The sequence below is a fragment of the Aspergillus welwitschiae genome (assembly GCF_003344945.1).
Source record: "Aspergillus welwitschiae strain CBS 139.54b unplaced genomic scaffold BDQ94scaffold_8, whole genome shotgun sequence".
Lineage (NCBI taxonomy): Eukaryota > Fungi > Ascomycota > Eurotiomycetes > Eurotiales > Aspergillaceae > Aspergillus > Aspergillus welwitschiae.
The window spans coordinates 710,556-731,689 of NW_020798702.1; the positions used below are offsets into that span (position 1 = coordinate 710,556).

The 21,134-nt window shown below is 50.4% G+C and overlaps 10 protein-coding genes across 10 annotated transcripts; 4 read left to right on the forward strand and 6 right to left on the reverse strand.

Moving 5' to 3' along the window:
* Window positions 1–153: 153 nt before the first annotated feature.
* Window positions 154–2,125, reverse strand: BDQ94DRAFT_139412 (DnaJ domain protein). Its single transcript, XM_026765427.1, has 5 exons — window positions 1,828–2,125; window positions 1,738–1,781; window positions 1,576–1,669; window positions 489–1,525; window positions 154–424 (listed from the first exon to the last, which is right to left on the reverse strand). Exons 1-5 carry the CDS (start codon window positions 1,931–1,933, stop codon window positions 281–283), a joined length of 1,425 nt encoding a protein of 474 aa, XP_026628941.1. The 5' UTR covers window positions 1,934–2,125; the 3' UTR covers window positions 154–280.
* Window positions 2,126–2,433: 308 nt separating this feature from the next.
* Window positions 2,434–4,810, forward strand: erg9 (bifunctional farnesyl-diphosphate farnesyltransferase/squalene synthase). The gene is made up of 4 exons (XM_026765428.1): window positions 2,434–2,910; window positions 2,998–4,057; window positions 4,110–4,292; window positions 4,340–4,810. The coding sequence occupies exons 1-4, from the start codon at window positions 2,843–2,845 to the stop codon at window positions 4,445–4,447; spliced, it is 1,419 nt and encodes a 472-aa protein (XP_026628942.1). The 5' UTR covers window positions 2,434–2,842; the 3' UTR covers window positions 4,448–4,810.
* A 56-nt stretch (window positions 4,811–4,866) lies between these two features.
* On the reverse strand, window positions 4,867–6,579 carry BDQ94DRAFT_126331 (glycosylphosphatidylinositol-alpha 1,4 mannosyltransferase I). Its single transcript, XM_026763867.1, has 3 exons — window positions 5,398–6,579; window positions 5,219–5,326; window positions 4,867–5,141 (listed from the first exon to the last, which is right to left on the reverse strand). The coding sequence occupies exons 1-3, from the start codon at window positions 6,400–6,402 to the stop codon at window positions 4,998–5,000; spliced, it is 1,257 nt and encodes a 418-aa protein (XP_026628943.1). The 5' UTR covers window positions 6,403–6,579; the 3' UTR covers window positions 4,867–4,997.
* Window positions 6,580–7,017: 438 nt separating this feature from the next.
* Window positions 7,018–9,851, reverse strand: BDQ94DRAFT_126339 (putative C6 transcription factor). Its single transcript, XM_026763868.1, has 3 exons — window positions 9,361–9,851; window positions 8,174–9,287; window positions 7,018–8,126 (listed from the first exon to the last, which is right to left on the reverse strand). Exons 1-3 carry the CDS (start codon window positions 9,582–9,584, stop codon window positions 7,128–7,130), a joined length of 2,337 nt encoding a protein of 778 aa, XP_026628944.1. The 5' UTR covers window positions 9,585–9,851; the 3' UTR covers window positions 7,018–7,127.
* Window positions 9,852–10,992: 1,141 nt separating this feature from the next.
* BDQ94DRAFT_126347 (uncharacterized protein) lies at window positions 10,993–11,472 on the reverse strand. Its single transcript, XM_026763869.1, has one exon. The coding sequence runs from the start codon at window positions 11,353–11,355 to the stop codon at window positions 11,083–11,085; it is 273 nt and encodes a 90-aa protein (XP_026628945.1). The 5' UTR covers window positions 11,356–11,472; the 3' UTR covers window positions 10,993–11,082.
* BDQ94DRAFT_126352 (uncharacterized protein) lies at window positions 11,473–12,089 on the reverse strand. Its single transcript, XM_026763871.1, has one exon. The coding sequence runs from the start codon at window positions 11,935–11,937 to the stop codon at window positions 11,590–11,592; it is 348 nt and encodes a 115-aa protein (XP_026628946.1). The 5' UTR covers window positions 11,938–12,089; the 3' UTR covers window positions 11,473–11,589.
* Window positions 12,090–12,181: 92 nt separating this feature from the next.
* Window positions 12,182–15,362, forward strand: BDQ94DRAFT_126349 (glycoside hydrolase family 2 protein). The gene is made up of 5 exons (XM_026763870.1): window positions 12,182–12,576; window positions 12,641–13,594; window positions 13,641–14,071; window positions 14,124–14,359; window positions 14,412–15,362. The coding sequence occupies exons 1-5, from the start codon at window positions 12,443–12,445 to the stop codon at window positions 15,189–15,191; spliced, it is 2,535 nt and encodes an 844-aa protein (XP_026628947.1). The 5' UTR covers window positions 12,182–12,442; the 3' UTR covers window positions 15,192–15,362.
* A 535-nt stretch (window positions 15,363–15,897) lies between these two features.
* Window positions 15,898–18,286, forward strand: BDQ94DRAFT_185938 (p53-like transcription factor; the record flags this gene model as incomplete). The annotated part of the gene is made up of 3 exons (XM_026775013.1): window positions 15,898–16,116; window positions 16,146–17,081; window positions 17,613–18,286. Coding segments are annotated over 3 exons (1,175 nt in total), but the record flags the coding sequence as incomplete, so codon positions are not given.
* Window positions 17,614–18,286, forward strand: BDQ94DRAFT_139423 (uncharacterized protein). The gene has a single exon (XM_026765429.1). It carries the CDS (start codon window positions 17,672–17,674, stop codon window positions 17,897–17,899), a length of 228 nt encoding a protein of 75 aa, XP_026628949.1. The 5' UTR covers window positions 17,614–17,671; the 3' UTR covers window positions 17,900–18,286.
* Window positions 18,287–20,035: 1,749 nt separating this feature from the next.
* On the reverse strand, window positions 20,036–21,043 carry BDQ94DRAFT_139427 (ubiquitin carboxyl-terminal hydrolase). The gene is made up of 2 exons (XM_026765430.1): window positions 20,954–21,043; window positions 20,036–20,889 (listed from the first exon to the last, which is right to left on the reverse strand). Exons 1-2 carry the CDS (start codon window positions 20,979–20,981, stop codon window positions 20,192–20,194), a joined length of 726 nt encoding a protein of 241 aa, XP_026628950.1. The 5' UTR covers window positions 20,982–21,043; the 3' UTR covers window positions 20,036–20,191.
* Between the last annotated feature and the right edge of the window lie 91 nt (window positions 21,044–21,134).

Sequence of the window (21,134 nt, forward strand, 5' to 3'; positions counted from 1 at the left end):
GCCGAGATATATTCTGTCGGAGGGTGAACTTAGTACCACCACTAACAGTAGTAATCGTCTCAGCCCTACAGGGCACCACCGCCGTCACCAGTAGTAGTAGTGAGTGGTAAATGCTGCGACAGTAATCACTATAATGACCTACCAGTAGTAACATGAATCTAATTGATATTCATTCTGCTTACATCTATTACGCATCTGGCAGGGTATGCCGGCTCGCTACTCAACATATATCCAATGTCCAGTCTGAACCACAAAAACAAAAATAGACTATGCAAGGTATCTAGGCAGTGGCTGTGGGCTCTTCGTGGTGGTGCTCGTGCTTCTTCTTCTTCTTCTTGTCCTCCTTACCCTTCTTCGTCATCGACTCCGCCATCAGCTGCTCGAACGCCATGAAGTCACCCTCCTCATCAGGATCGCGCTCAGCCTGACACAGTTAGCATGCATCCAACCCCTGTAGTGAATCCCATTGTAGTGAACGGTGAACATACCTTGGAGTAAATGTTACCCGCAATCACCAGAGCATGAGCACGCTCAACGCGCTTGTCCAGCTTGATGCGCTTGTCTCCGAGCACCTGGTCGCACACATCACGCAGCACGCTCTGGATCTCAAACTTACTGCCCCGCCATGCTGCCGCCAAGATCTTGCCCGTCACCTTCTTCTCGTACTCGGCCTTCTTCTCATCCGTCCAGTCCTCTCCACCGCGCTCCTCCAGCTTGGCCATCTCCTCCATGGTCATCTGCGCATCAATGGCAGTGGAAATGGTGGTCCAGGTCTCCTTGGCCAGCGTGCCCTTGTCCTTCAGCCGCGAGAAGAATCCGGAAATACCCAGGAACTTCTGCGACTTCAGGAAAGAGGTGGCCTTCTGCACATAGGTGGCGCCGATGGCGTGCAAGATCTCCAAACCGAACGACTCCATCTTCAGGTTCTCCACCTCCAGCCGGATCTTCTCCTCGAACGCGCGGGTCATATCAGGGCTCTTGTCGGTTTCCGTCCACACGCTGATCTTGTCCACCAACTTCGTGGCCAGAGTGTTGACCCGCTCCTCGCGCGCCTTCTTGCGCTCCAACTCGTACGCCGCCAGACGCTCCTGTTGCTCTCGGGACAAACCACCCTTCTTCTTCTCCTTCTTGCGCAGCTCCTTCTCCTCCTGGGACAGACCAGCTGCCTCCATGCGCGCCTCTTCCTCCGACTTGTCCATGATGGCCTGCTGGCCCATGTAGCGGCGGGGGGTGCTCGTGCCGGAGCTCGGGGATGCGGCGGCAGCGGGCTTCTCGGAAGCGGCGGTCGTCGACTCGGCGGGGGTAGCTTGGGCAGCACCTTCGGCAGTGCCTTCAGCAGCGTGCGCCTGGGTCTCGTCGTGGATGTTGAGCTTCTCCTCGGCGGACGCGGCCAGTTCTTCCTCCTCCATCTGCTGCATGGTGATGTCCATCGTAGTGGTGAGGTCCTTCATGAGCGAGATTTCACCGATGAGGTCGACAAAGGCGTTGCCACCGAAGATCATGCCAAAGAACTCCGAGGGGTCCTCTGTAGGGCATTAGTATCCGACTGATTGCCTGCGAGACGCAATGTCTTACCAAAACCTCCACCGGGAACAGCATCCTCCTTTCCAAACTTATCGTAGCGCTTGCGAAGTTCTTCATCGCTCAGAACCTGATAGGCTTCACCAATCTGTTGTAGTAGAGAGTGTGTGTGAGCGCATGATTTTGAGAGCAGACAAACAAACAGTATCTACCCACCTCCTGGAATCGCGCATGCGCAGTCTCATCACCGGGGTTCTTATCTACGACGATCAGTAGTGGTCAACCAGAGGACAGCGTGCCACGCACCCGGATGGTGGATAATGGCCAGTTTGCGGTAAGCCTTCTTGATCTCGAGTTCGGTCGCGGTGGGCGGCACCCCGAGGGCGTCGTAGTAGGAAGTGTCGGCAACCATGGCGGGCGATGTGAGCAGGACCCAACCACGCAATCAATCTAGCGGTCACCGATGCAGAAAAATCAAGGCCAGCCGGCAGGCGTGTGACAGAAATAGAAGGTGATCGGGAATAGGATGTGCTGGTAGCGACAACAGGATCAGATGTGTCTCCTGTGATTTTTTCTGCCTAAACGATGTTATTTTGGCTTTTAGTTTTCCGCTGGATTTCTTCCGTCATGGCGGGGAGAGAGACAGACAGTCACTTGCAATGGGGGATGGCCTGAGGCGGGCAGGCAGCCAGTGCGGTTGTCACGTATGGTCATCAAGTGGTCACATTCCACACAGATAGCACGGAATACATGCATCGATCCATGTAATCTGCCGTAATCCCCAGTTATGCGCCCGCACGCGCTCAGCCGCCAGCCCAGAGCCGCTAGCCGCGCCGCCTTCCAAGCGGGCCTTTAAAATTTTCCTTCTTTCGCTTTCTTTTCTTCTTTTTCTTCCCTTTTCCTCTTCGTCTTCTGTTTATTCCTCTTCTCCCTCCTCTTCTCCTCTCTTCCCCCCCTGATTTTCCCTCTCCTCCCAATTGTTTACTTATTTCCTCTTCCTCTACATCTCTCTCTCTCACCCCCCTCTCCCTCCTCCTCCTCCTCCCTCCTACTCCTACATTCCTCTGTCTGCTTGACTGGATTCCCCGTCTCCTCCCCGCTCATCCTTCCCAGCCAGTGAGGCATTCGCTCGCTGTGCTTGTACATTATTGTACCATCCATCCCTTTCTTTTCCTCTCGAATTCCGTTGATTCGGTCATTCTCCCGCATTGCTTCCCTCTGCTTTCCATTCCCTTTCTTATTACGTGTAATAATTCCCCATTTTACCCTAATTCTTCTATTCCGTCATTTTTGACCGTTCGATCGTAATCTACCCTCCACCATGGGTCTCGCATCGAATGCCATCTACTACACCTTTCATCCCTCGGAACTGAGGTCGATTTTGCAATGGTTGGTTCCGGCCCTTGTCCTCGACCGGCTATGATGGGCTTTAGTGTGTTGTGCCAACGCTTACGAAGGCTTTGCCCGTGGTCATAGGAAGATCTGGCACTCCCCGGTTCATGAGCGCAATGAGAAGAACGAAACCGAGACTGAGAAGGCCTGCTTCAAATTTCTCGACCTGACCAGTCGGAGCTTCAGCGCCGTCATCAAGGAGCTCCACCCGGAGCTGTTGATGCCCGTCTGCGTCTTCTACCTCACACTTCGCGGGCTGGACACCATCGAAGATGACACGTCGATTCCTTTGGAAACAAAGGAACCCCTGCTGCGTGGCTTCAAGGACTTCCTGGAACAGGATGGCTGGACGTTCAATGGCAACCGCCCCGAAGAGAAGGACCGTGAGCTGCTGGTTCAGTTTCACAATGTCATCACCGAGTTCAAGAAGATGAAGCCCGCCTACCAGGCCATCATCAAGGACATCACTGACAAGATGGGCAACGGTATGGCCGATTACTGTCGCAAGGCGGCCTTCGATGACGCCAGCGTGATCACCATCGAGGAATACGACCTGTACTGCTACTACGTCGCTGGCTTGGTTGGTGAAGGACTGACGCGCCTCTTCGTCGAGGCCGAGTTTGGTAACCCTGCCCTGCTGGAACGCGCGCGTCTGCACAAGTCCATGGGACTCTTCCTCCAAAAGACAAACATCATCCGAGACATCCGAGAGGACGACGATGATGGACGTCGCTTCTGGCCCAAAGAGATTTGGTCCAAGCACGTCAAGCAGTTCGATGATCTGTTCAAGCCCGAGCACCGCGAAGCTGCACTGAACTGCAGCTCCGAGATGGTGTTGAACGCTTTGGAACATGTTGAAGACTGCCTATTTTACCTGGCTGGCCTGCGTGAGCAGAGTGTGTTTAACTTCTGCGCGATCCCGCAATCCATGGCCATTGCCACGCTGGAGCTCTGCTTCCGCAACCCCGCGATCTTCGAGCGTAACATCAAGATCACCAAGGGTGAGGCTTGCCAGCTGATGTTCGAGTCGACGCAGAACCTGCGTATCCTCTGTGCTGCCTTCCGAAAGTACGCGCGCAAGATTCACAAGAAGAACACACCCAAGGACCCTAACTTCCTCAAGGTCAGCCTTGTTTGTGGACGGGTATGTTTTTTTCTTTCCCTCTGCTCTGGTTGGGCTACGCTAATGATTATAGATTGAAAAATGGATCGAGACCATCTTCCCATCTCAGAATGCTGAGGCCGCCAAGCGTCGTGTCACTGGCGAGCTGACGGAACAGGAGAAGAAGCAGGCCGAGGAGCACGCCGAGACTCGGAAGGACATGTACTTTATGATGGGTCTCATGGTGGTGATTGTGTTCATCACCTCGGTCGTTATGGTATGTGCCTCACCTGACATCTAATTGAATCAGGCTAACCCGAATAGATCTTCACTGCCTGGCTACTGGGTGCGCGATTCGACTTGGCGTGGCAGGAGCTGCGGTCCGGCAACTTCCGGCCACCAAGAGAAATCCGCCAAAAGCAAGAGCTGTAATGCATTCTACGGAGTTATGACTGATTGATCTACTAGCTGCGGAGGCTTATGTCTTATACCTTTCTGCCCACCGCTTATTTACTAATACATTACCCTTCTTTCTTCTTCCTTTCTTAGGTCTATATTTCTGGACGATGAACTAGCACGGATGTCAAATTGCGATCCAGTCTTTCCATGACTGTGGTTGTGCCGAAGAAGTGCTGATATTGAGCTGAATATTCTGACCAGCGACGTACTAGATGTGTGTCTTACAACTTCAGTGTTGAGGTGGCAAACATCCATTGAGGACCTGGAACAAATGTAGTCATGTAAACATGAATTCATATATTACCCCTTGAACAATATGACTTTTGATTGATGAACATAAACTCCATCCTGTAACCTTGACATAGTCTTAAGGAGTATTCTACTGTACTCAACCCCAACCCAATACTTTAACATATCTACTTAGTACCGCACACAATAATCCCTAACTAATTACACATCTCCCCTCCAACACAACACAACCCTCACCATTTAACACATAACATACAGAAAAAAAAAACCCCAACTAACAAGCCCCAACATCCTCTACAATAATCCCCAAAATCCAAACATTCACCGCAAAGAACCCCAGCGAAGCCAAAAACAACCCAGGCACAAAGCTACTCAGCCCCAAAAACTCAAGATTATACCCTTGTTGCAACCACAGCGCCTGTCACCAAACAATCAGTACACAACCTACATGGAACATACAAAAGTTAAGCCAAAAGGAGAGAGAGAAACACATACCTGCCCAACAACCCACGCCGCCGCAACTGCCCCCCCAAACCGCGGAGCTTTCAGCATCGAAGAACGGGGTAGATAGAATGGTAGAAAGATAAGGTACCATAGAAAATACTACCATCCCTATCAGCCCATCCCATTCCAAATAGCTTATGGGCAAGGGGATAAAGGTAGGGGTAACTAACCTGACTCGTACAAACCTTATTGAACGTCACAAACGCAAACGTCTGCGCAAGCATCGCCCCAGGCAAACTCTTCTTCGCCAGCACAAGCGGAATAACCACAACAGAGAGGAGTAACTGCGGGATGAACGCCAACGACTCAAAATTGCCCTGCACCTCGCCCGCAGCAGAGAGATAGAGGAGGGTACTGTAAGGCGAGAAGTTATGGCGGTGGTCGATGCGAGTAAGATGATGGAGGAAGGTGTGTTGCAGGAAGGGGGTATCGTAGAGGTGATACATGAGGAGGTTCAGGAGGGAGAAGGTAATGAGGGAGGAGAGGGTGAGGATGATGCGGGAGGGAGTGATGAAGTTGATCATCTTGGTGATGATACTGGCATCGCCAGCATTGTTCTTAGATGTGCTGCTGCTGCTGCCATCACGTTCCCGATCCAGCCACCAAAGAATCGACACCCCGTAGATAAACGGGTAGATCTTGAAATGCACACTCAAACCCAGCAGCACACCTGCAAGAACGACCCTCCTGCGGAGAACAGCCCACAGCAGGGCGATCACCAGCACGCCGAGCAGTCCTTCCGAGGACCCTCGAGTGCTAATGTTCGCGACCATGGGGTTGAGTAGCCAGAAGCTGGCGTACTTCAGGGCGCGGGGGGCATCCATTCCGTACGCGGAAACGAGGGATCTGGCGATGAGCCATCCGGCGAGGACGTCGGAGAGGGCGAAGAGGGCTTTTCCAAAGGAGAAGAGGAAAGATGGGCCCGACCAGGAGGTCGGGAGGAGCAGCCATGCTAGGAGAGGCGTGTAGCGGTAAGTGTCTCGTTCGTAGGGCGAGGCGCCGTGCGAGACGTAGCGGGCTGCGTCGGTGAAGACGAGGTAGTCGATGTCGGTGTACTTGACGGCGGAGTTGGCGTCTTGCCAGGCGCCGTAGATGAGGAGGATGGCGCGGAGAGCTATGGCGGAGGTGTAGACTAGTGAGGGGGTTTGGAAGAAGGACGCCATTTTGGATGGCATTTTGATGTAGAGGGAGGTCGTGTTGTAGCTACTTCATCGGTGATAGCTTACTCCTGATAGTAGCTCCGCAATGAAGCCTTCAACGACCGGGTGGATCGTCTTAGGATGCCAGGGCAATTTAGTAGTGGCTAGTATGTACAGATCCGGCTGATCTCACCATCCTATGTCTATTTGGTGGGCATCGTGGGTTCTGGTTGGTTAGATGAAGCTATCCCGGCCGCGAGGAAACGTGACCGGATCGATGGCTGAGTCAGCAGCGAGATGATCTTGCCCGATTAGGATGAAACTGTGTACTCGAAGATGAGAGAAGAAATTCGGAATATTTTCTTTCTTTCTGTTATGCCTTAGCTTTCTTGTCTAAGATATTGAACTAGGTGGTTTTATCGGAGACGTAAGTATCTTTTATATTCTCAATTCATAGTGAGGAGGCGCCCACCCATATCATAACCTACTATGTAACCATAGCTAGTTTGAATACACTTTGTAGATCAAAAATATATTGCTGAAGCAGTTCTTTTTGCTATCGTGATACCGTGTTCTCGACATAAATCCTCCGAATCCTCCGAATCGCCCGTAAATGCATCAATCATAAATAATTCTGTAATGTGGAGATCGCTAACATATGGCGGGGAACGACAAAACAAACATAGAGCGAGTGAATAATAGAACACCATGTGACAAAAGTGAACACCGGCAGCGATAAGGCTGCACCCTGTAAGTACAGCTTAGTAGAAGGACGGCCCTGAATTGATAAAAAATGTTGAATCTCCCAATTGGCCTCCAAAAAACGCAGTGTCGCTGGATCCATACTTTGCATTTCTCTCCTCCTGGGGAAACAGTGGTCCATTGTTGACATTGTCAATATCAGCCAAACCCTGCAACAAGTTGCTATCGCTCCAACTAAGAAAGTCCCATAGATACTGTCCAGCAGAATCATTGATAAACTGGGGTTCAAATGGGTCGACAAATCCACTGTCGTGTGGAATAGCGCGACCAAAGTCGACTTGCATCGGAGATACCCCAGGAACTGCGCCAAGAGTCTCTTCAGTAGACGTTACACAGCTACCGCTGTTAATGCTGTGGGCTTCCCCGATGACGCTGGGGCCACGTTTACCAGCCTCAAATATTCGGAAAACAGCCTCGAGCGTTGATTTGGCGGCTGGACTCCAAGGTTCCAAGCGCTCCAGGACAAGCATTGTTGTTTCCACTTGAGCCTGGCACGCTTCAGCTGTCGCTCTTGGATCATCAACCGTACCATCATTGAGAAACAAGCCTAGAAGAGGGACCATAGCAGCCTGGAAGATAAGCCATACTGCGTTCCAGCCTGACATCTGATGGAATTGTGCCTTGGCGGCTACATCTTGTATGGTAGCCTCGGCAATCTCCCTACATCTTTCAATTGCCGTCCTTTCTTCAGACCTGAGCACAATGTATGGTACGCGGCGCATGGCATAGCTGAGCAGGGTGGGGCGATACAAGAGCATGCGTTGGTTGTAATAGCGCCACTTCATGACGGTTCTCGTGATCGCAATCGACTCAGAGCATGGCTCATGGTCTTTAAGAATATAAGGAAGGTTATCATACCATTCCAAGAGCTGGCTATCAAGATGTGCCATTTCGTGAGGTTTTGTCAGCGGTGCCACGGCCAGGACCTCCTGTATCTGTGTCGCGATCTTGCAAAAGCGAACATTTTCCAAAAGTGGTAGAAGGTCGAGCACATTGCCCTAAGTATGTCAGTTAGACCCATTACAACACACAACGTATCACATACTGTTTCTCTGTAATGTGGTAGCTTAACGGTGATTGCTGGACCCAGCCGACCCATGCTTGGCCGTCCCAAGGTCATGCCACCCCACGTGTCCAGACAGAAAAGAGACCACCATACCCGACGTTTATGGTCAACTGAAGATAGCCTATTCCTGCCATTGCCATACTGGCCATCTGACACTTCCTTATGTAGCCCCAGAGCAGCCGCCATGCGCAACGCGGCTCCCATCATGGAGTACGCGAGGTTGGGTTGGCTGCTATAGTGAAGGTAATAGCCACCCATGAGGCCCAGAGCTTGGATAGTCTCCACGTGTGGTGATCCAAGGCTTTCCAAATTCAAATGGCTCATAGACCGCATATAATATGCTTGATGGGACATGTCGTCGGCCGGGGTGGCTGCTATGCTGCCCAAAGCAAAGACAATGTTAAGTAACGCGAGCCATTGCTTGTCTTTCCTGCGCGCAGAAAGATACGTTTGGCGAAAATATTGTTCGTCCAGCATTGGAACAAAAGGTTGGAAGTAGGTGAAGTAAGCATCGAGCAGTTGAGTCTCGGGAACCTGGAGTGGGCTATGGGTGGACGTGCCATGATGGGGCTGTGACCCAAAAACCTGCCAGGCCTGGGCCTCTGGAGATGCAATGTCCATGACAGATTCTCGACGGACTCCTGTGGCGGGTGCGCGAGACAAATGAGAGAGAGAGCTCGGCTCCAGCCATACTATTACCTTTAGCACAGCATGGATGGAAGAGACACCCAAATAGGAAGATGGCTGTTTGGCCGAGAGAGATAAAGCGTTAACGTCGTCGGATACGGTACTCGTTAGCTCAGAACCTTTCAATTCACGATCATCAGTTGTGTGATCAGGTATTGTCTGTAGAGACTCGAGATTGCCGTCTTCGCTGGATGCTGGCGATGCGTGAGCCTCTACCGATGCCGAGGTTGCTGGGGATGCCGGGTGTGGCGCTTGCGTCTGCATCTGGGAAGGCCCCTTGCCTGTCAGCTCCAGAAGCTTGTCCCGAGGCAAGTTGACCAGGGTCTCCGCCGGAATGCCAGGGAAGAGCTTGTCAAGCACTCCCCTGAATTCATCGAGTGTGGTCGACAGTTTCTCCACATGCCTGCTTGATCGATACATTTGTCAGTTTTGGGTCGTCCCTCAATGCCGGCTGCTATGGAAGAAGGGGACAGTCACACCTGCGAGATGGCCGAGGATCAGAGTACTGACACAAGTCTGCTTTTTTATACCATCTGCATGCTTCACATGGCTTTTCGCCATCACACTTTATTTTTCGGTGCCGACAAGATGTGCAGGCGCGGAGCGTCGTGACTCGGCGACCGACAGATTGTTGACGTTGATTGCGTCCGCGCACAGCAGCCGGAAGAGTTGGGTTCTCGAACCCTTCAAACGTGTGAAACATTGCGTTGCGATCGGGGGATAGTTTGCTGGAGTTTTTGTTTGACGGATAGTCGGGAAGTGTACCCGTTGAGACACTTTAGGGGTGGCGAGATTAACTCGAAGGGGCCATTGACACCGAGTCGCAGGGAAACCAGTAGGTTAGATGCACCAGAGAGCAGGGATCTTTGTTTGTCAGGAGGGGGAAAAATAGCAAGTGGATCGAATAGACCGGGCAAAGTAGTCCAAGTCAGTTAGTTATGCAGGTAATCAGTTAGTCGCTGCAGTGGTCATTGTCCGGGGAAACAATGAGGTATGAAGTAGACGAAAAGCAAAGAAAGGCCCATCAAACGAAGATTGTAAAGAGGAAGAAAAACACAATATATCCACGCGGGAACTCAGCTCCTGTTTTGGGGAAGTGAGCAGGCAAGCCTCGGGGTTTGATGATCATCGGCAGCGTTGACGCTGGGAATATCACGGTTTGCACCGAGAGAAAGTAGGCGGTGCCCAACAGCGGAAGTTCCTGGACGAGGAACCTCGCAGGCCACCAGTGGTCAGCATGGCCTCCACCCCCGCATTTCGTCCTTTTAATTTATTTTATGCAGGTTGCGACCGTTTCTGTCTGGTTTCTGCATGCTGGCAGACGAACCGACCTGCAGACCCTGTTGGCTGCCTACTATATTCAACCCTGCGCCTAATTATACGCAGGGTACGAGAAGGGTTGTGTGATGCGCTCACAGACTCGGCAAACAGCACGCGGTGGTCTGTTCTCCTGGCGCCTGAATTCGTCAGTCCAGTAAACCTCTCCAGCATGGAATTATACACGCTTGGGTGTGAGGGTGGTGCATCCTTCCACCTATCACTGGCACTCATCGAGCCCCGAGTCTCCGAGTGCTCTCTCTATTTCTGGTAAACGCTAGGCCTTGTTCCGGCTTGAGGGTATTGTCCAATATATGGCCGATGCACATAGATCTGAGGCCTTGGCCCACATCAGAAACCTTTGCTCTTACACCCCGTACCGTCTCTATAATACGAATTTACGACAATCCACACCGAGCTTTTGAGATATGGAGCTTGGGAGATGGACCTGTAACTCAGGGGTCCAGAGGAAAGAGTAGTGGAGTGGGCTTCCGCTAGGGCCCGGCTACTCCTGAGTCCAAGAGCTCCAGATGGTAGTGCGGGAGATTGAGTATAGCAACGCCGGCCCACCACGCTCAGACATTGTGGTGCCACCTGATTGCTTAATGGCCAGGAAAGAAGTAAGAACATCCGAGTGTCTGACAAGGTTCGCCGGATGTAATCGGCGTGCTTCATGGAGAACTATCCTTTCATCCGCGACCTGAAAGCTTACTGTTCCTGGGTCGCCCTACACCAAGTCGTCCGAAGGGGGGAAAGGCTATCAAGGTTTATTCATTATTGTGTCCTTTCCAGGGTCTTCATCCAGTTCGGTTGCTGGGTAGAATTTGCCTCCGCCAATTGAAAGCGCGACCCCGCATGAGGTGGCCAGGTTCTCATTTACAAAATTAATTAAATCCCGTGCAGGTGTCAGATGCCGGAGCAATTTTGTCGGGGGACTTGCTAGGCTTACTAGTGGAAGGCCCGCTGGAGCTCATGGACACATGCCATTCTGCGATACAACGAGACGTAGTAGTCTTCCAGAATCGCTTGGTGTAGATCTGGGGTGACTGACAGTGCACATCACGTCTGTGAGGCAGTCTTGTCGATTTTTCCACAGCTGGGACTCGGGGTGAACCGAACCGTCTCAGGGGACAAAGGATCCGGTGCACGACAATCATTTCGGCTTGTCGGGAAGATGACAGCCAATCGCCGAGACACTCTCCAATAGCAGTGGCGATGAACAGGCTAATTTCACCAAACGCCAAGAGTGAGACATTTTATCCTTTTCACATGCACGCCAAGCGAGCGCGGCACCTGATCGGATGGCCAGGGCCATTTTACCCAGAGGTCCTGTATCATGGATAGCAGGCACGAAAATGCCGAGAAAGGAGGGGTGAGTCGGTTACTAGCGCTCAGAATTCAGGCAGTCGACTCGCTCCTGGTGTTTGGCAAGAGGATGAGTAGTGAGGAGTCGTAATTCCAAGCGACGAGGGGTAGGCTAGTGGCGAAAGGCCAAAGGATGGCACCTCGCGACGGCCTTGCCGTTTTATGGGGTCGCTTAGGAAGGAGGGCGCCCGGACCGTCTTGGTGGTCGCAACCAAGCCGACAAAGAAAGGTGAATTGCTCACTGGGAAGTTGGTGACGGGCGATCGTTTTATCTGGAGATCTTGAGAGCTGTCAGGTACTATCGTGGGCGATAAAGGAGGACTCCCACCGGAGGATGATTCCCAGAATAGTGTGCGGAGCACCAGCCGTGCCATAACCGGTATAGTCGGAGAGGAACCGCTCAGGTGTCTCACAGTAGACACCGCGCGGTTTCGAATAGAAAGTGATTTTGTGAGTATAATCGCGCCAGTCTGAGAGGGCCTATCAGTACAGAATCTCTCTGAGAACTGAGACTAACGATAGCAGGCTTTGGTGTGTAGTCTGTACATGGCGATGAGGGAATATAGACTGTGAAAGTGGATGGAGAGGAAGCGAGGCCCAGTTGGGAAAGGCCCCGTGCTCCGTCAGGGGACCGCCCAAAGAGGAAATGCCAGCACGTGGAGGCGGGGACATCTCCGCATAGCTTCCCCAGGCACCCACTTCGCAAAGCCTCACCCTGGGACCCTGAATGCATCTATATCCCTATCTAGGGTTGTATCGGATGTTTCAGAGGGTATGGGGATTCTTATTTATTGAGCTCTGATTGTCCGGCTCAAAATTGGGGCTTGACGAACTATCAATCGCCAGTTCCTGTATCAATTACCCCTCCAAGAGCGCATCATGGCAGCATTCGCGCAGTACACCCTGTCAACAGGGTGGTACTTTAGAGATAGAGATGAGATTGCCTCAGAAGCATGGATGCCAGTTCCTGTGGTTCCGTCTGTCGTTCACCAGGACCTACAGGCGAATGGAAAGTGCGTACCGTTACGGAATCTTTCGCGGCACATGTCGCTAACGTGCAGACCGAATGTTGTTCAGGCTGAAAAACCCATACGTGGGATTTAATGAACTAGACGCCCGATGGGTCAACGAAAAGTCATGGACATACCGCAAGATACTGCAAAAGCCAACTGTCCTTGCCGGATCAAGAATCGTTCTGGCGTTCGATGGTCTTGATACATTTGCCAAAGTCAAACTTGACAACAATATTATCCTGGAGAGTAGTAACATGTTCCAGGCCTATCGAGTAGATGTCACCGAGGCCCTGGACTGCGGCGATGAGCACGTTCTGGAAATTGAATTTGATTGTGCGATGTTGCGTGCCCAGGAACTTCGAAAACAGGACCCGAACCACAACTGGGCCTCTTTTAACGGAGATCCTGCGAGGATGAGTGTTAGGAAGGCTCAGTATCATTGGGGCTGGGATTGGGGCCCGGTCCTCATGACTGCAGGTATCTGGCGAGCAGTGAGGTTAGAGGTTTACTCCACAAGGTTGGCAGATCTCTGGACGGAGATCAACCTAGACCCCACTCACAAAACTGCCTCCATTTCAGCATTTACAGAGCTTGAATCTGTTGATCTTGACCCCTCATACAAAGTCAAATTCACGATCACTCTACATGGGAAGCAAATTGCTCAAGCAGAGGCCACACCTCAAGAGGGGAGGGCAAAGGTGGAATTCAACATAGATCAGCCTTGCCTTTGGTGGCCCCATGGATATGGTGATTCCACTCTCTACGAAGTCTCGGCATCCTTGAACGCCGATCAACTTGAACTCCATAGAGTTACCAAGAAGATTGGAATCAGGACTGCGGAGGTCGTGCAGCGGCCAGACAAGCACGGGAAATCATTCTTCTTCCGAATCAACGGCGTGGATATATTCTGTGGCGGTTCATGCTGGATTCCTGCAGACAACCTTCTTCCCAACATTTCTCCGCAGCGATACCGAAAATGGATCGAGTTAGTGGTTGCGGGCCGCCAAGCTATGATCAGGTTTGTTCACTCGCTCAACTGTATATTTATCACTAACAACTTGCAGAGTCTGGGGCGGTGGTTGCTACGAAGATGACAGTTTCTACGAAGCTTGTGATGAGCTTGGTGTTTTGGTATGGCAGGACTTCATGTTCGGATGTGGAAATTATCCAACCTGGCCCGAACTATTGAAGTCTATCGAACAAGAGGCGATCTACAACGTCCGCCGCCTGCGCCATCATCCATCTATTGTAGTCTATGTTGGTAACAACGAAGACTACCAAGTCCAGGAACAAGCCGGTCTCGAATATGTATACGAAGATAAAAACCCAGAGAACTGGCTAAAGACCAACTTTCCAGCCCGGTATATCTACGAAAAGCTGCTGCCATCGGTGGTTGAGCGTTGTTCACCAAAGACGTTCTACCATCCAGGTAGTCCGTGGGGTGATGGCAAAATAACTTCTGATCCCACAGTCGGCGATATGCACCAATGGAATGGTAATGTATTTTCCATCACCCTCATGAGTATACGCAAAACTGACAATTATAGTCTGGCATGGCACGCAGGAGAAATACCAGATATTCGATACGCTAGGTGGACGATTCAATAGCGAATTCGGCATGGAGGCGTTCCCCCACCTGCCAACAATTGAATACTTCGTTGAGAACGAAAAAGACAAATACCCCCAATCGCATGTTCTGGATTTCCATAATAAGGCCGACGGGCACGAACGTCGCATCGCTACTTACCTTGTGGAGAACCTGCGAACTGCTACCGACCTCGAGGTATGTGACTACGCAACCAAAGTGACCATATACGTGCTAATTTTCCAAATAGACCTACATCTACCTCACCCAAGTTGTCCAAGCTGAAACAATGATGTTCGGATACCGTGGATGGCGTCGCCAATGGGGAGACGAAAGACACTGTGGTGGTGCACTACTCTGGCAACTGAATGATTGCTGGCCAACGATCTCATGGGCAATCGTGGACTACTTCCTGAGGCCCAAACCGGCATACTACGCTGTAGCCCGTGTGTTGAACCCAGTCGCCGTAGGTGTACGACGGGAACATCACGACTGGAGCATCACACACGCGCAGCCCCCAAAGACAAGCAAGTATGAGCTCTGGGTGGTGAGTTCACTACAAAAGCCCACATCCGGTAAAGTTGAGCTCAGATTCCTCTCCGTGGACACTGGACGAGAAATCCGGGAGCGGATCGTGCGAGAAAACGTCGACATAGTGCCCAATGGCACTACGAACCTTATCACCGACGGAGTCATCGACCATACCGTTGATGCAGAACCACATGTCCTCGCTGCTCGACTGTGGGTGGACGGCGAAATTGCTGCGCGGGACGTGGATTGGCCTCAGCCTTTCAAGTATCTTGATTTTGCGGATCGTGGACTTGAGGTAAAGAGGGTTTCTGAAGCCTCTGATCAGCAGGTATTTCAGGTCAGCACCGAGAAGCCGGTCAAATGCTTGGTCTTTGAGGAACGTGACGGCGTCAAATTTAGCGATAGCGCGATGGATATTGTTCCGGGTGATGTTCAGACAGTCACGGTCACAGGACTACGGGCGGATGAGAAGTTGAAGTACAAATTCCTTGGCCAATGATCTTACAGAGAGGGATAGTTTCAAATATTATTATTTCATATCGGATTGTACTTCAGTAGCAAAGTCTGTTTTTGAGATCAATATCACATTGAACACAGTACAGTCACAAACCGTACTAGCAACGACCTACGTACGCTTCCAGCCCGTCAGCTCATCGTCCAGATCTTCCATTCAGAAAGCTAAGTGTCTTTCATTTCCCAAGAGGAGCAACAAATACTCTATACGCAACTTTACTTTATGCTATGGATTTTCTGTAGCATTATCTACAGCCCTGTTGATTTGGACTAACGCAAAGTGAAACAGAAGAGTATCCGCCAGGGGTGGATGGTTGGGCGATGAGGCTTAGGTATAGGCATAAGTGACGAGGACCATGATCTGGCGTGGATTGGAGGTGCTACTTAGCTGCCTAAATATATTCGCGCCGGGGTAGAGGTCGTGACAGGATGAGCCAATCAGGACACGTCCTGGTTCATAAACATGCAATTGGGCACTCTAACGTAAGTCCTAGCAGGGGCCGGGCGTGGATTCCTGCATCAAGCAGCACCTAGCCTAAGGAAAATGACCCGCTCACGTATGAACAATTGCTAGCCAGCCTGATTGTTTCTGGGTAATCAACTTAATCCCCCTTCTCCCCGGGGCTCAGAACTGCGTGGGTTCCCAGAAAAAACTCAGTCTTTTCCTGTTCTTTTGTACAAATCTCGTCACTCGATGGATTCCATCTTAAGCATTCAGGTCAAAGACGAGCCCCTTAGCCATACTCTTTACGAAGCAAGTAGCCCATACCTTACCACCCACCAGCGGGGGCCCACCGAGGGTGATCTGACGGACAGTGTCGTCCGCAACAACGACAACCGCAACTTCATTAGCAGCCTCTCGTCGAAAAGCCCTTTCCATCTAGCATCATCCGAAGATCGCTCCACACAAAGTGCCCCTCTTCGGATCAACGACATACAGATAACCCGCTCTTTGCTAAGCCAGAGGTCTTCTATGAAGTGACTGGGAGTGACCGCTATGTTGCTCAGCCCATACTCGATGCAAAGCTTCGTAAAGGCTTCTTCGAAGTCAACGGCAAATGGACTTTGTACAATCGCAACTACTTTTCAGTTGAGTGTGCCGTTTCCTTTCCTCGGGAGATCGAAAATGGGCTGTACATACAGCGCGGTGGAGCAGAACTTCAGCAAATACACGGCTTTTCCGTGAGACTTTTGGCGAGCAAGGATGGTGAAAACTGTAAATTGGTACAGCACACACCTAGAAGAGTTCGAAAGAGGGAAGCCGCATCGGAAGAGATAATTTGGTTCCCACTCATCGCCAATGCAACTGGTAGAGAGGCAGCGGACCGATCTGAAGAAGTCAATATCCCCCGCAACGTCAAGTTGTCCAATAATAACGCAGGAGAAAGCAGACTATTCTCTCACACTTTCGAGAGAATACAGTTTGAGAAGGCTACGCCAGACTATATCAAAAGACGCTCACAGAAGCAACACTTTAATCTCGTGATTGAGCTTAATGCCCAGATCTCGGGCGGGGAGCCCGATCGAAACTTGCACTGGCTGAGGATTGCCCGACAAACCTCAGAACCATTCATCATACGTGGTCAACCCGCAGGTCATTGCAAGGGGGGAAGAAGGGGTGATCACACTTCCATTTTTTATGGTGGTGATGGCATGCGTCGAGGTAGTCTCACCGCGTCACGTCCGTTTCTGAGAGATTTTGAGTGGCGTACAGACCGTAGGACCAACGCTGAAGAGAGCAATCATCATCCGCCTACTGCTCAGCGGCTCCGTGGACGCCAACGCGCAGGACAAAAACGGCTATACAGTGCTGGCAGTGGCCCCCAGGGCAAGGTATACAGTAATCTTGCATCTGCTGCGCGACGCGCACGTGGAGGTGAGTTGGGATGACTGGGACGGCCGGCACCCCCTGCCCAGGCAGCGATCGCGGGCTCGACGACGAAAGTCCGGCTTCTGCTAGGGGAGATAGAGACAGTCGAGCCTAACTAGATTAATTAGATACATTATTCAGTTTTAACTGCTGGAGGTACGCTTTATATAATCTTTACAGGAAATACGCAAGGTTAGTTGATAATCTACAGTGTAAAATAGAGGTACCTAGTAGTATAATGGTTGGCTTAGGCCAACAAACAAGACTTAAAACACAAACTTCTTGGCCAATGATTCTACAACAAGGGATAGTTTCTAAATACTAATTCATATAAGATTATATTGCATTCACAAAAGCTTTATATGTGCAACCGAACTTCATTCAATCAAGCATATTTTTGAGTCGCTCTAGAACTCATCTATGAATGTTTCCAGCATGTCGGCTCATCGCCCAGGTCTTTCACTCAGAGGGAGGGGGGCAAAACTTTGTTCAATTCCAGTATATATAGTAACATTGTTTATATTAACATTATTCTAGATAGTGTCGACGCCCAGTAATGACAATTCAGCCAGACAGCATCTCTCATTGAGCTGAAGATGGCTTCTCTCTGTGTTGGCTATCTATCACTACCAGGGTTTGAAATATTCCTGCCAGACGAGTCCGTTGCAGACCTCATAAGCACTGGATATTACGCAGTTCTTGACTACGCAGTCTGCTTCTGGTCTTCCCGTTTTCAGGAATGCCTCAAGCACGCCATAGATCAGAAGGATGGTATGATATTAATTGAGGTTCTTTCAAATTTCTTAGAGTCGCAGTACCGATAGCCCCTGAAAGAAATCAACATTTCATCCTCTGCACACGAGTTAAAAAGGCGAATCGAAAAACATGGAGAGTAGTCTGCTTCTGAGAAATTCCTGAACGGTTTCGTCTCTACGCAGAATCAGATCGGCTGTTACACTCAGAACGCCGCCATTAATGAATGTCTCGATATACCCGACGTTATTTCGCGCATCAGAGACAATATAGAGAGAGCTGTTTCAGAGAACGTGGGCAGTGAGAGAACTGACTCGAGAGTACTGTACTCTTCCTATGGTCATATAAGTGCCCTAGGATGAGTTGTGAGTTCTTCTATCGAGGCTTCGAGACTCCCCAGCAAAGAGAATCTCATATGAACAAGCACGACAGGCCTTTTGGATGCTCCTTTCCTCAATGTTACAGAGCTACTATTCGGTTCAGCTCAAAGAGACATCTTGAAAAACACATCGCAGAAACCCATGAAAGACAAAAAAGGGACATACACTCTCTTTCTTCTAAGCGAATGCGGTTGGATTTATTGTGCAGAGTTTGCAATGCAAGCATCCAAGACACAAAAGCATACCGCATGCACTACTGCCCGCGCTCACCACCCACACGGTCAAATAAGCGTTTTTTAGCCAATAGGAGTTCTTCGCAAGGTGTGGAAGATACTGCAAGCGAACCTCATCCGACAGCTCTATCTCAGCAAAGCTCCCATCTGATTCGAACTAATCAGGTCGAGAAAGCTGACTCACAACGATGAGCAGAGAAACAGTATACGCAGCTCGTGCGTAACCTCTGGGAGATGCAAATGCCCAGGTACGAACCTCAGGAAGAGTTGCAGGCGAAGGACCAAGCAAGCCACTTCAGCAAGCCGAAATACTTCAATCGGCTGCCGTCCCCGAGCTCGGAAGGGGGTGTACCAGTTCAGCTTCTACCCTCTTTTGAAAGTGAATCTGGCCATATCAAGACCCGGATTTCTGGCCAATTTCGAATATGGATTCCTGCCCAAACCAAGACGTCCATCTCTTGTCCAACTCAGTTAGCCTGCTTCATGAAGTCCCAATTGCGACACAGCATCAATTGCAGCAGAAGGAAGAAGGGCAGGCTGAATAGCGAATTTCCACCAATATTTGGCCAGGCGGCATTCCTAAAGTAGTATGACTGAGGATTGAATACGAGAGTATGTGAGCGGGCTGTAGTAATAGGAGGTAACAGATTTCTGAAGAAATTGAAGGAGCAGCATCAAACGTTCAAGGGACAGTCAACAAGGGAAATAATCTGGGAGAAGTCAGGGCTATGCCTTCAGCATGTCTCACTTTACCGCGACATTGATGCCTAAGTCGGCGAGTGACTATGGATAGTAGATAGATGCTATGGTTAGTGACTTCGACTCACTGTGAGTTTATACTGGCGCGACTTTCAAATTTGTACAACCTGTTCGGGCTCTCCAGACCGGACTCGAAAATTGCTCGAATGAGGATTTCACTGTTGGATTGTAACATCATATATTGCAATGGCGAGAATATGATGTTTACAAAATGTGATGCCCGCCATGCTACACTTATAATTTACGGGTTTCTTATTGTTGTGGTCAGGTGCGTGGGTGACAGGTGGAGAGACCATCGTAGACAAAGCCAATGGAAATTATATCGAGAAAATTCTATCGAGTTTTTGATTTTCGAATTTTTCCATTTTTATTTTCATATTTGATTGTAAAATAAACAAGTGAAGAAAACAGAGATAGAAGGAAAACACCTTTCAGACCTCCTCGACACCCACCAAGTCCGACCGACCGAAGTCAAGACATCATGACAAGGTAAAGATCATCACCACTCCCTGGACCATCACACCGACACCCGAAACAAGTCTATCCGAAAACAGATTGTAACAGAGCGTGCAAATGCAAGGTCGAGTCGGAAGTAAAACGGCTTCACTTTAGGGCATCGAGGACATAGCAGTCATCAGCAAGGGTGGAGATTCTGTGGCTCTTTAGAAGAGCTCAGAGGTGGGACGTCTACTCTAAAGTGATTCTTTGAACTGTAGGCAAAAAGGTGGTTAGCAAATGATTCTGAGGCCCAATGTAGGGGGTAGGGAAACTAACGTAGAGTCGCTTGATTTCCAAAATTTTCGGGGGGGAAGCCGCCTTTTATACCTGCGCGGTGGGTCCTCGCTTGCGCTAGCTGAGTTTGCCAGTGGAGCCGGCGACAGCCGAGGTGCCTATTAGTCATCACATAGAGCAGAGACTAGACTTCATCACCAATAAGATTGCAGATAACAGCCCTCTGGCAAAGTATGTCAATTTCCTATCCAGCCATCCCCTAAGCCTTACGCGCCAGAGCAATGCAACTAAAAAGCAGACTACCCCCTTCATCCGCATTCAGTTTGATGATCCTCCTGATGCCCATATCAAGCGCTCGTGGACTAAGAACATCCTCATTTTCAGCAAGATCTCCCCTTTCCAAAGGCCCCTTCCTCGACCCCTCCAGCTCCCAGAGCTTCCCGCCGCTCTTGACGAAACTAACAAAATGCCCCCCGTCACGCTCATCCATTAGATTGGCATCGCTATCACCAGACTGCTCAACTGACCTATGAGCAACTTCAAACGCCTCACTGTGATACAGTATTTCAGCGCGCTTGTCCATATCTAGCGGTATAGCGAGGTTCCGTATCGTCTCAAGATCGGACCCAGGTGTGATGAAGTCGACAGCCGGACCGTTGATCACACTATGTAATAGCCCGATCGATCCGCAAGCATGGCCGATGGTCTGCTTGAACCAGATGACTGGCTCGTCAGGACGGCCGGAGCCAGGGTAGGGTTCTTCTTTGTTAGCGTCTTCGGCCTTGCGGCTTTGGTCCCAGGCTGGTGTAAGTGGGATAATGACTAAGAGTGCCAGAGCAGGTCGGGGGATGTGTGTGAGTTGTGACGGGTCGTCTATGGAATAGATGTCGTAGAACTGGAGCTCCGGGGATAGGCCTAGCTTTACTGCTAGTTGGTTCATGACGTCGGGGTTGTTCTCTGTTTCTTGGGTGAGGATCTACTTGTGGAACAAGTAGGTTATGAGGGGTGAGAATTTTTTTACCAAGCATTTTCCATGTTTTCTCTTCCATTTTAAACAAGCTAAGTAGATGGACGATGATGGAGACACGGGGATTTTGATGTGGATCTCGAGTTGGGGAGCGTAAGGCGTATTGAAGCTGCAGAGTGACATTGCTAATGCCCGGGCGCTAGTTGAGGTCACATGAGTCGTGCTCAGACTCACA

What these genes read in the sequence shown, in the direction of transcription:
- BDQ94DRAFT_126352 (XM_026763871.1), bottom strand. Translation starts at nt 11,937, where the DNA reads ATGGCACGGCTGGTGCTCCGCACACTATTCTGGGAATCATCCTCCGGT.
- BDQ94DRAFT_139412 (XM_026765427.1), bottom strand. Translation starts at nt 1,933, where the DNA reads ATGGTTGCCGACACTTCCTACTACGACGCCCTCGGGGTGCCGCCCACC. An exon ending in TGTTCCCGGTGGAGGTTTTG is followed by an intron (nt 1,526 to 1,575) that starts GTAAGACATTGC and finishes AATGCCCTACAG; the next exon opens with AGGACCCCTCGGAGTTCTTT. An exon ending in CGGGTAACATTTACTCCAAG is followed by an intron (nt 425 to 488) that starts GTATGTTCACCG and finishes TAACTGTGTCAG; the next exon opens with GCTGAGCGCGATCCTGATGA.
- BDQ94DRAFT_139427 (XM_026765430.1), bottom strand. Translation starts at nt 20,981, where the DNA reads ATGGAAGAGAAAACATGGAAAATGCTTG. An exon ending in GAAAACATGGAAAATGCTTG is followed by an intron (nt 20,890 to 20,953) that starts GTAAAAAAATTC and finishes CCCAAGAAACAG; the next exon opens with AGAACAACCCCGACGTCATG.
- BDQ94DRAFT_126347 (XM_026763869.1), bottom strand. Translation starts at nt 11,355, where the DNA reads ATGATTGTCGTGCACCGGATCCTTTGTCCCCTGAGACGGTTCGGTTCA.
- BDQ94DRAFT_139423 (XM_026765429.1), top strand. Translation starts at nt 17,672, where the DNA reads ATGGCTTCTCTCTGTGTTGGCTATCTATCACTACCAGGGTTTGAAATA.
- BDQ94DRAFT_126339 (XM_026763868.1), bottom strand. Translation starts at nt 9,584, where the DNA reads ATGTTTCACACGTTTGAAGGGTTCGAGAACCCAACTCTTCCGGCTGCT. An exon ending in GATCCTCGGCCATCTCGCAG is followed by an intron (nt 9,288 to 9,360) that starts GTGTGACTGTCC and finishes GTATCGATCAAG; the next exon opens with CAGGCATGTGGAGAAACTGT. An exon ending in TACCACATTACAGAGAAACA is followed by an intron (nt 8,127 to 8,173) that starts GTATGTGATACG and finishes TGACATACTTAG; the next exon opens with GGCAATGTGCTCGACCTTCT.
- erg9 (XM_026765428.1), top strand. Translation starts at nt 2,843, where the DNA reads ATGGGTCTCGCATCGAATGCCATCTACTACACCTTTCATCCCTCGGAA. An exon ending in TCAGCCTTGTTTGTGGACGG is followed by an intron (nt 4,058 to 4,109) that starts GTATGTTTTTTT and finishes TAATGATTATAG; the next exon opens with ATTGAAAAATGGATCGAGAC. An exon ending in TCATCACCTCGGTCGTTATG is followed by an intron (nt 4,293 to 4,339) that starts GTATGTGCCTCA and finishes TAACCCGAATAG; the next exon opens with ATCTTCACTGCCTGGCTACT.
- BDQ94DRAFT_126331 (XM_026763867.1), bottom strand. Translation starts at nt 6,402, where the DNA reads ATGCCATCCAAAATGGCGTCCTTCTTCCAAACCCCCTCACTAGTCTAC. An exon ending in ATAAGGTTTGTACGAGTCAG is followed by an intron (nt 5,327 to 5,397) that starts GTTAGTTACCCC and finishes TAGGGATGGTAG; the next exon opens with TATTTTCTATGGTACCTTAT. An exon ending in CGGCGTGGGTTGTTGGGCAG is followed by an intron (nt 5,142 to 5,218) that starts GTATGTGTTTCT and finishes GTTTGGTGACAG; the next exon opens with GCGCTGTGGTTGCAACAAGG.
- BDQ94DRAFT_126349 (XM_026763870.1), top strand. Translation starts at nt 12,443, where the DNA reads ATGGCAGCATTCGCGCAGTACACCCTGTCAACAGGGTGGTACTTTAGA. An exon ending in GGCCGCCAAGCTATGATCAG is followed by an intron (nt 13,595 to 13,640) that starts GTTTGTTCACTC and finishes AACAACTTGCAG; the next exon opens with AGTCTGGGGCGGTGGTTGCT. An exon ending in GAACTGCTACCGACCTCGAG is followed by an intron (nt 14,360 to 14,411) that starts GTATGTGACTAC and finishes TTTTCCAAATAG; the next exon opens with ACCTACATCTACCTCACCCA.